Genomic DNA, 11,795 nt, shown 5'->3' on the forward strand with positions numbered 1-11,795 from the left:
TATTTCAAACTGGATAAAAAATTTTGTTAATAAAAAACAATGGAATTCAAACAAAAATAACAAATTTTCAATTAATAAAATTGATTTCAAACAACAAAAAACGAATTTTCAACGAAATAGTTGAATACAGTAATATAAAGCTACTTTTAAAAATTAAGAATCGTTTTTTTTTTTTTAACTTAATATTGTAACTAAAAAAATGAAGCAAGCTCTCAAAAATTTCCCTCGCTTAAAAAAGAAAAATCCCTGAAATTTCCAGGTTTTTCCAGACGTAAAAAAATTCCCTGACAATCCAAAGTTTTCCAGGTTGATATATTTACCTATGAGAGGGTATGTCTGCTTTTTTGGGGGGATTGGCCCACTCGCTGTCGATTCGCCATAAAGCCATCTTCGTGTCCTTTGACCCAGAAATTAAGAATTCGTCATCCAACCAGCACATGTCGAAGACCCAATCTCTATGTCCACCTTCTCCAACACAAACAGGATCTAGGGTAGGTAATCTGTAAATTGCGATTTCGTTGCTGTTTCTTGCTCCAGTTGCCAATAGTGTTCTGCAAATAATTTCATCCTTTCAGCATTTACGATGAATAATTCAGAGTGGCCGTTTTAATCGGAGAAAAAAATTCCCGGTTCACAAACATTTTTCAGGGACATTGAAATTTTAAAAATCAAACTATATTCTAAACATTTTTCCATATAAAGTAATAAAGAACAAATTGAAGCAATCAAAGTAAAACTCTTGAATTATAAACTTTTAAAATTGAAGTTTAAAAGTTTCTCAATTCAAAAAATTGTGTATTCAAATGCTCAAAAGTTTACACGTACCAAATGGAAGGTACTAATACTTTTCAATTAAACAATGTTAAATGAATTGCAAATAAACTGCAAAATTTAGAACTTTTTATAAATTATAGAGCTCTAAGATTCAGATTAAGTTCCAAAAATATAAATCCACGTTAACACTTTCAATAGTCTAAATTATAGAATCAAGCAATGAACTTTAAAAATTTTCAAAATTATCTTAATTTAAGTAATTTTAGAAGAGAAACATTTAAAATTGAAAAATAATTTTTTTAACTTAACAGTTCTTTAATTAGAAGTTAAATTATTTTAAATAGTCTAGGCATCATTCAAAAGCTTGCAAATTTTATTTCAAAATCTTGACAAATCTAGAAGTGGCTTTAAATTTTTCCAAATTCAAAATAATTTTTGAATTTTTTTTCGGAACTTTTAAATATATTCCAAAATTAATTGAATTTTTTCTACAACTTTTAGAAAATCCTGCAAATAACAACAACAAAATTTATTTGACTTTATAAATAATAATAGAATACTTATTATTTGTAAAAATATTAGAGTAATTTTAAGAGATATTTAGAAGTTTTAAAAAGATTCGAATTAAATTTAGAAATTGAAATAATTTTAAATATTTACAGCCGAATTTAAAACAAAGTGTAGATTTTTGCAGATTTCAAAAAAAAAAAAAAAAATTTAGCATTTTTTTAAGAATTGTGAAAGACTTCAAAAAAATAAAAAATTGTCTTAAGATTCTTAGAAAAATTGAAAATGATTTTTCACTCTGAAAAATTAAGGAAGATTTTAAAGATTTTTTTTTTAATTTGTAGGAATTTCAGAAATTGTAGGAAAATTCCGATTAATTTTAAAATATATTAAGAAGTTCTGAAAAAATGTTAACATGCTTCGTTTAAATTACTTGAAATAATTTAAGTTTTTAATTAATTTTTAATCTTTTCAAAACTTTTACATATCTCTTAAAACTACTCAAACTTTTTTTCTACAAATAATAAATGTTCAATTATTATTTATGCGTCAAAATTTAACAATTTCATTTATAAAGTAAACACTTAAAAAATAGACCAATTAAAATTATAACGCTAAAAGTTTAAAAGTTCTTCAAAAATCTAAAAATTCAAAGCTTTATGTAAAACAATTCAGTTTCAAATTGTTTTCTTTTAAATATTTGGCCTTAATTTACTCATATTAAATTAACAGTCAAATATTGCTAAATATTTAATACTTATTATTTTTCTACATTCAGAAATTTCAAATTAAATGGGATGAAAATTAAATAATTTAGACTCATATTTGAAATTTAATAAAAGCTTTAAAATTTTATTTCAAAATTTTGAGAAATCTAGAAGTAGTTTAAAATTTTTCCAAATTTAAAATAAATTTTGAATTTTTTTTCGGTACTTTTAAATATATTTCAAAATTAATTGAATTTTTTCTACAACTTTTAGAAAATCCTGCAAATTGAAAAAAAATTAATTTATAAATAACAATAGAACACATCTTATTTGTAAAAATATTAGAGTAATTTTAAGAGTTATTTAGAAGTTTTAATAAGATTCGAATTAAATTTAGAACTTGAAATAATTTCAAATACGAATTTAAAATAAAATGTCGATTTTTGCAGATTTCAAACAAAAAATTTAGAATTTTTTTAAGAATTATTAAGAAAATTTTTCGTAAGATTCTAGAGAAAATTGAAAATAATTTTTTACTTTGAAAAATTATTGTAACAGAAAGTTTAAGAAGATTTAAAGAAATTTAAAAAATGATTAAAGAAGAACATGTAAGATTTTAAGCAATTTTTTTAATTTGCAGGATTTTCAAAAATTTTACGATAATTTCGATTAATTTTAAAACATATTTGGAAGTTCTGAATAAATGTTAACATACTTTGTTTAAATTACTTGAAATAATTTCAAGTTTTTAATTAATTTTGAATCTTTACAAAACTTCTACATATCTCTTAAAACTACTCAAACTTTTTTTCTAGAAATAATAAATGTTCAATTGTTATTTATGCGTCAAAATTTAACAATTTCACTTATAAAGTAAACACTTGAAAAATAAACCAATTAAAATTATAACGCTAAAAGTTGAAGTTCTTCGAAAATCTAAAAATTCAAAGCTTTCTATGTAAAACAATTCACTTTCAAATTGTTTTTTTTTTTTTAATATTTGGTTTCAATTTACTCGTCTTGAATCAACAGTGAAATATTGCTAAATATTAAATACTTATTAATTAAATGGGATAAAAATTAAATAATTAAGGCTCAAAATATTTTTAATTTAATAAAAAACTTTAATTATGACTATATTATTATGGATTTATTTTTAAGTTGAAAATATTAAAACGAACGTTTACATTTTTTAATGGATGAAAAAAACTAATATAAATAATATATTAATAAATTGATTTATTAAATTTAATATAAAATAATAATATAAAGGAAGACCGGAAACTCTGAATTAAAAATATATTATTGATAAATCATGAAAATTTGTATTTAAAAATAAAATGATCGGAAAAAATGATATTTTAATTTCAATTCTTATCAAGACTTTCGGATTGAAAGAGTTACAATCTGGAAATTCTCAAATTTTGAACGGATCTAGAATTGTTTGGTCAAATCAATTATTGTTCAGATTTCTATACTTAAAGTACAGATCCATTTTAAAAATAATTTATTTAAATTTACAGTTAATTATTTAAATCTTCAAAACTTCACTTTATTTATTTAAAAAACCGTGAAAATCAAACTAGGGCAGATTTTTCTTCTGAAAATTCGTAAAATTCCCGGTTTCCCGGTCCGGCAGCCATCCTGTTTTTATAAAAAAAATCTTCGATTTTAAAAACTTCTAATCTTTAATTTTTTTTTCAGCCTTTAAAACTGCATTTTAAAATTCTTTAAATTAAAATATATGCTTAAAAATTAAAAATCTAAAATGGAAATTTAATAAAATAGAATTAAGCATTCTAAACTAAATGATATGATAATTTATAAAAATTACAATTTAACAAATTATTTAAAAAACGGTTGAAATCAAAGTTGGAAAACATTTTTATTTTAAAAATGTTGTAAAATTCCTGATCAAAGAATAAATTTAACTACAAATCGAAGCTCTCAAAGTCCTTTAATTTTTTCGAGGGTGGCGATTCAGCGGTTGATTTCTAATTTCCAGTAATTTCACGGATTTTCTCGGTCAATTTTTCTAATTTTCCCGGCGAACTAAAAATAAAATTTTCATATTTGTCGCAAAACTCAAAAATTTATTTTAACTTATCACGTTCATTCAAAACATCCACAACAGAGTAAAAATGTTAAAAGAAAGGAATTTTAAAACGAATACTTGAATTTTCCACTAAAAATATCAATTTTAAACAAAAATGGAAAAGTTAAACATTCTATTAGAAAAACTAGTTGGAATAGTTGAATTTTAAACCAAAAAGATACATTTTCAACTAAAATGATGAATATTTAATTGAAATACTTGAATTTTTAACCATAAAGATACATTTTCAAACAACAAGTTTTTCTATGATTTTAAGAATCAAAATATTCTGATTGATGTCATTTATAAAAACAAAGTTTTTTTTATAAAAAAATGTTAAAATTTACGAAACAAAAATATTAATTTTAACCATATTTTTTGCAATGCAATTTTTTCTATCCGTCGCCTCTTACCAATTTTTGAAAAATGATTACATTTTAATAAATGACGGCTTAATTTTTCCGGAAAAACATTCTCTACAAGTCTCCTGTTTCCAATTTAAAAAAATAATTGAATAGTCTTAAAATATAATTATTTGTTTAAAGAAGATTTAAAACAAAGGTGTAAGAACAATTTCAGCTACAGAAAAATTTACTTTCAAAATTGGAAACAGTAGATTTGTAGAGAATGTTTTTCCGGAAAAAGCCATCATTTATTGAAATGGAATCATTTTTCAAAATTTGGTAAGAAGCGGACGGCCAGAAAAAATTCAATTGAAAAAAATAAGATTAAAACTAATGTTTTTTTGTGGATTTTAACATTTTTCATACAAAATATTTTTTATTTGAAATAACATCAGTTATAATATTTTTTAAAATTTTTTTCAACCAAATAGTTGAATTTTGAAGTAAAAAGAATCAGCCTTCAACCGAAAATGGAATAGTTACATTTTTAGTTAATATAATTAATTTTGAACCTAACTCATGAATTTTTAATCAAAATGATGAATCTTTAACTGAAACAATTGAATTTTCAAACTAAAAAAATAATTTTTACTGAAAAAAAAAGATAAATTGCCAAACAAAACTTAAATAATTAAATTTTAAGTTAAAAAAATTAGTGTTAAACAAAACAGATGAATATTCAAGTAAAATAATTCAAATTTATACCAAAAAGATGAATTTTCAACTGGACAAGATAATTTTTTAACAAAAAATTAAATAATTTTATTTTGAGTCAAAAAATGAATGTTCTATGTGATGAGTTTTTACTTAATATTAGGGAATATTCATTTTTCAAACATTTTTCAAAAAAAGTGATTAAATTTCATCTAAAATTATAAATCTTTGACTAGAATAGTTGAATTTCAAACCAGAAAGATCAATTTTCAACGAAGATAATGAATATTTAAACGAAATAATATAATTTTGACCAAGAAGCTGAATTTTCAACCAAGAACATCGGTTTCTACCAAAAAAGACAAATTTTCAACTAAAAAATAATTTTAAATGATTAAAAAGTTAAAATAAATTTTAATAAGAGCGTAAAATTCAACAAAGTAATTTGATTTCCAATCTAAAAAATAAATTTTCAACTAAAATGATAAATATTTAACTGGAACACTTGAATTTTCAACCAAAAAGATGAATTTTGAGACGAAAATATTAACTTTAAAAGAAAAAGATTATTTTCCATGAAAAAAAATTGCTTAAAACAAAATACGTGTATCTTTAACAATATAGTTGAATTTTCTATTAAAAAATATTTATTTTAACCAAACTGATGAATTTTAAACTAAAATGATGAATATTTAACTGGGATAGTTGACATTTTTATGAAAAAGGAGAATTTTCAATCATAAAGATTAATTTTCTATAAAAATACTAATAAAAATAATAATACTTTTCAATTAAACAATGTTAAATGAATTGCAAATAAACTGCAAAATTTAGAACTTTTTATAAATTATAGAGCTCCAAGATTCAGATTAAGTTCCAAAAATATAAATCCACTTTAACACTTTCAATAGTCTAAATTATAGAATCAAGCAATGAACTTTAAAAATTTTCAAAATTATATTATTTTAAGTAATTTTAGACTGGAAACATTTAAAATTGAAAAATAATTTTTTTAACTTAACAGTTCTTAAATTAGAAGTTAAATTATTTTAAATAGTCTAGGCATCATTCAAAAGCTTGCAAATTTTATTTCAAAATCTTGACAAATCTAGAAGTGGCTTTAAATTTTTCCAAATTCAAAATAATTTTTGAATTTTTTTTCGGAACTTTTAAATATATTTCAAAATGAATTGAATTTTTTCTATAATTTTAAGAAAATCCTGCAAATTAAAAAAAAATGAATTTGAAATCAATTTAAGAGATATTTAGAAGTTCTAAAAAGATTCGAATTAAATTTAGAAATTGAAATAATTTTAAATATTTACAGCCGAATTTAAAACAAAGTGTAGATTTTTGCAGATTTCAAAAAAAATTTAGCATTTTTTTAAGAATTGTGAAAAACTTCAAAAAAATAAAAAATTGTCTTAAGATTCTTAGAAAAATTGAAAATGATTTTTCACTCTGAAAAATTATGAAAGATTTTAAGGATTATTGTTTTAATTTGCAGGAATTTCAGAAATTGTAGGAAAATTCCAATTAATTTTAAAATATATTAAGAAGTTCTGAAAAAATGTTAACACGCTTCGTTTAAAATGATGAATATTTAACTGGGATAGTTGACATTTTTATGAAAAAGGGGAATTTTCAATTATAAAGATAAATTTTCTATAAAAAAGAGGAATTTTCACAAAGTACATAAATTTTCAAACAAATAGTTGAATTTTTAAGTAAAAAATGTCAATTTTCAATCAAACAGTTGAAATAATTTCAAATCTTGAGGCATCTAGAAGTTATTATAAATTATTTCAAATTTAAAATTATTTTTGAAATTGTTTAAGAACTTCTAAATTCATTTTAAATTATTCAAATTTTCTTACAATTTTTAGAAAATCCTGCTTATTATGTGCAGAAAAAAATTTGTATCATTGCAAGTTTTGAAAATATAAAAAATTGGTTAAAAACTTGAAATGATTTCAAATAATTTAAACGAGGTATGTGTACCGAAAAAATTCGGCTATTCGTACCGAAATTTCGGTGCAACAGAATAAAAACATTTTTTTAGATTCCTAGGAAAATTGAAAATGATTTTTCATTTTGGATAATTATTTTAAAAGAATATTTGAAAAGATTTCCAAAATTATCAAACGAGAATCTGGAACATTTTAAAGTAATTTTTTTTTTTTAATTTCCAGGATTTTCTAAAAATTGTAGTAAAAATTAGATAAATATATTTAAAATCAATCGAATTTTTCCTACAATTTTTAGAAAATCCTGGGAATTAAAAAAATAATAATTAAAAATATTCCAGATTATATTTTTAAAATTTTGGAAATCTTTTTAAACATTCTTTTGAAAGAATTATTAAAAATGAAAAATCTGTTTAAATTTTCCTAGGAACCTTAGAGAATATTTTTTTATTCTTTTGAAGCCTTTCACAATTCTTGAAAAGCTTCTCAATTTTGTATTTGAAATCTGCAGATATGTAAAATTTATTTGAACTTAGGCTTAATTATTTTATTTAAAAATTAAATTAATTAATCAAAAATTAATCTTTTTTTGATTAAATATTCCAGTAATCAGTTGACAATTCGATTTTTTGGTTAAAAAATAATTTTTTAAACTAAAAATTAAATTATCTCATTTTTTGTTAAAAATTCATATTTCAACATGAAAATTGATACTTTCTAGTTAAAAATTCAAACATTTGCTTCGAAATTCACGTATTTTGTTAAAAATTCGCTTTTTCTGTAAAAATACAACTGTTTTTTAATTAAATATGAAAATTTAACTATTTCATTTTTTCTTCAAAATTTGTATTTTAACACGAAAAATGATACTTTTTAGCTGAAAATTCAACTATTTGTTCCGAAAATTAACGTATTTTGTGAGAAAACCGAGTTTTTGGGTTGAATTTAACTGTTTTTATTTCGATTGAAATCATTTTTGTTGAAATAGCAATTAATACAATTATTGTTTAAACATTTATTAGTCTAGTTTGAAATTCAAGTATTTAGTTAAAAATTAATCTGTTTTGGTTGCAAATTCCAGTAAGTAGTTAAAAATTCGATTTTTTTTGTTCAAAATTAATTTTTTAACTGAAAATTTAACTATTTTATTTTTTGTTAAATATTGATATTTTAGTTGAAAGTTCAACTATTTGTTTCAAAATTGACAAGCACCGAAATTTCGGTACGAATAGCCGAATCTCGTCGATACACACACTTCGTTTAAATTATTTAAAATAATTTAACATTTTTTTCTACAAATAATAAATGTTCAACTGTTATTTATATCATAAAATTCAACAATTTCATCTACAAAATAAAATTTTTTAAATAGAACAATTAAAATTGTAAGGTTGAAATTTTAAAAGCTCTTTGAAATTTTAACAATTCAAATCTTTCTACGCCAAACAATTTAGTTTCAAATTGTTTACTTTTAATTATTTGGTTTAAATTTACTTGTCTTAAATGAAAAGTAAAATATTGCTATATATTCAAAAAATGTTATTTTTCTTGATTAATAAATATCAAATTAATAGTATTATCAAGTATTATTATGAAGCTATTTTTGTGTTAAAAACAGTTTATAATTATATCAGTATTTTAAAGAATTTTCAGCTAGAAACATAAAAAATTGACAAAGTGAAATTTTTTTAACTAACACTTCTAAATTTAAAGTTCAAAATTTTATTCAAAATTTTATTTCAAAACCTTGACAAATACAGAAGTTGTTTTAAATTTGTTCAAATTTCAAATTATTTTTGACATTTTTTCAGAACTTCTAAATATCTTTTAAAATTAATTGAATTTTTCCTACAAATTTTCGGAAATCCTGAAAATTTTTTTTTAATTTACTTGAAATTTTGATGTATAAATAACAATTGCAAAAGAATTGTGAAAAGCTCTAAAAGAATAAAAATATTTTCTTACGATTCCTGTGAAAATTGAAAATAATTTTTCATTTGAAAAAATTTACTTTAAGAGAATATTTAAAACGGGTTTCAAAGATTGACATAATTGTCAAAAAAGAATCTGGAATATGAAAATATTTTAACAAAAGAGTTTAAATTCCAACCAAGTTGTTTTATTTTCAACGAAAAAAGTTTAATTTTCAAACAAGATTAATTTTCTACTGAAAACAAACAAAAGATTTTTCAACAAAATGCATGAATTTTTAACGAAATAGTTTAATTTAAAACTAAAAAAGATCCATTTTTAACCATAAATGTAATTGTTAAATTTTTAATTTAAAAAAATTAATTTTCAACATAATACTTAAATTTTCAATTAAAGTGATGAATTTTCATTATTTTCAACTATAATGATGATTCTTTAACAGAAATAGACGAATTTTAAACCAAAAATATGAATTTTCAACTAAAATGATGGAATATTAAACTGAATTAGTTCAATTTTCAACCAAAATGATAAATTTACAAATAAAATTATGAATATTTGAATTTTTAACGAAAATAATGAATTTTCGAAAAAGAGCATTAATTTTCTATTAGAAAAAAAAAATATTTTTAGACAAAATACATGAATTTTCCACAAAATAGTTTAATTTCGAACTAAAAAAGACATATTTTCAAACAAATAGTTGGATTTTGAATTACAAAAGATCAATTTTCAACCAAAAATGGAATAGTTACATTTTCAGTTAAAGAAATTATACTGAAGTATTTTTCACTAAAATGAGGAATCATCAATTAGAATTGTTAAATTTTAAATAATAAAGAATAATATTAAACTTAAATTATGGATCTTTAAATGTAGTAATTGAATTTTCAAATTAAAAGATTAAATTTTCAACCAAATATTTGAAGTTTTAAAGGAATTTTCCACCAAAAAGATAAATTTTGAATCAATCAGATGAATTTTCTACCAAAATTGTCAAATTTTTAACAAATTACATAATTTTCAACCAAATATTTGCATTTTCAAACAAAAAGATGAATTTTCAAACTAATAAGATGAATTTTCTACCAAAATAGACGAATTTTTAACAAAGTAAATCAATTTTCAAACAAATATTTGAATTTTCAAACGAAAAGATGAATTTTCAAACTAATAAGATGAATTGTCTACCAAAATAGACGATTTTTTAAAAAAGTAAATCAATTTTCAACCAAATATTTGAAGTTTCAAAATAATTTTCCACCAAAAAGATGAATTTTGAATCAATCAGATGAATTTTCTACCAAAATTGTCAAATTTTTAACAAATTACATAATTTTCAACCAAATATTTGCATTTTCAAACAAAAAGACGAATTTTCAAACTAATAAGATGAATTTTCTACCAAAATAGACGAATTTTTAAAAAAGTAAATCAATTTTCAACCAAGTATTTGAATTTTTAAGGGAATTTTCCACCAAAAAGATGAATTTTCTACCAAAATTGTCAAATTTTTCACAAATTACGTAATTTTCAACCAGTTATTTGAATTTTGAAACTAATAAGATGAATTTTCTACCAAATTAGACGAATTTTTAAAAATTTAAATCAATTTTCAACCAAGTATTTGAATTTTTAAGGGAATTTTCCACCAAAAAGATGAATTTTCTATCAAAATTGTCAAATTTTTAACAAATTACGTAATTTTCAACCAGTTATTTGAATTTTGAAACTAATAAGATGAATTTTCTACCAAATTAGACGAATTTTTAAAAAAGTAAAACAATTTTCAACCAAGTATTTGAATTTTTAAGGGAATTTTCCACCAAAAAGATGAATTTTCTACCAAAATTGTCAAATTTTTAACAAATTACATAATTTTCAACCAAAGATTTGAATTTTCAGACAAAAAGATGAATTTTCTACTAAAATAGACGAATTTTTAACAAAGTAAATCAATTTTCAACCAAATATTTGAAGTTTTAAAGGAATTTTCCACCAAAAAGATGAATTTTGAATCAATCAGATGAATTTTCTACCAAAATTGTAAAATTTTTAACAAATTACATAATTTTCAACCAAATATTTGCATTTTCAAACAAAAAGATGAATTTTCAAAATAATAAGATGAATGTTCTACCAAACTAGACGAATTTTTAACAAAGTAAATCAATTTTCAACCAAATATTTGAATTTTCAAACAAAAAGATGAATTTTCGACCAAAATAGACGAATTTTAAAAAAAGTAAATCAATTTTCAACCAAATATTTGAAGTTTCAAAAGAATTTTCCACCAAAAAGATGAATTTTAAATCAATTCAGATGAATTTTCTACCAAAATTGTCAAATTTTTAACAAATTACATAATTTTCAACCAAATATTTGCATTTTCAAACAAATAGATGAATTTTCATACTAATAAGATGAATTGTCTACCAAAATAGACGAATTTTTAAAAAAGTAAATCAATTTTCGACCAAATATTTGAATTTTCAACTAAAGATTTGAATTTTCAAACAAAAAGATGAATTTTCTACCAAAATAGACGAATTTTTAAAAAAGTAAATCAATTTTCAACCAAATATTTGAAGTTTCAAAAGAATTTTCCACCAAAACGATGAATTTTGAATCAATCAGATGTATTTTCTACCAGAATTGTCAAATTTTTAACAAATTACATAATTTTCAACCAGTTATTTGAATTTTGAAACTAATAAGATGAATTTTCTACCAAAATAGACGAATTTTTAAAAAA

The 11,795-nt window shown here is 20.9% G+C and overlaps 1 protein-coding gene across 2 annotated transcripts in view; it reads right to left on the reverse strand.

Annotated features, from left to right (window-relative positions):
• The window catches only part of LOC117181471 (DDB1- and CUL4-associated factor 12), a 251,124-nt gene that overhangs the window by 231,969 nt on the left and 7,360 nt on the right, over nt 1-11,795 (reverse strand). For both annotated transcript variants that reach the window (XM_033374162.1, XM_033374163.1), the window contains exon 3: nt 321-551. In XM_033374162.1, the coding sequence (XP_033230053.1) occupies nt 321-551 (231 nt within the window). The remainder of the gene's footprint in view (nt 1-320; nt 552-11,795) is intronic.

This window comes from Belonocnema kinseyi, chromosome 10, assembly GCF_010883055.1.
Source record: "Belonocnema kinseyi isolate 2016_QV_RU_SX_M_011 chromosome 10, B_treatae_v1, whole genome shotgun sequence".
In the NCBI taxonomy this organism is placed as follows: domain Eukaryota; kingdom Metazoa; phylum Arthropoda; class Insecta; order Hymenoptera; family Cynipidae; genus Belonocnema; species Belonocnema kinseyi.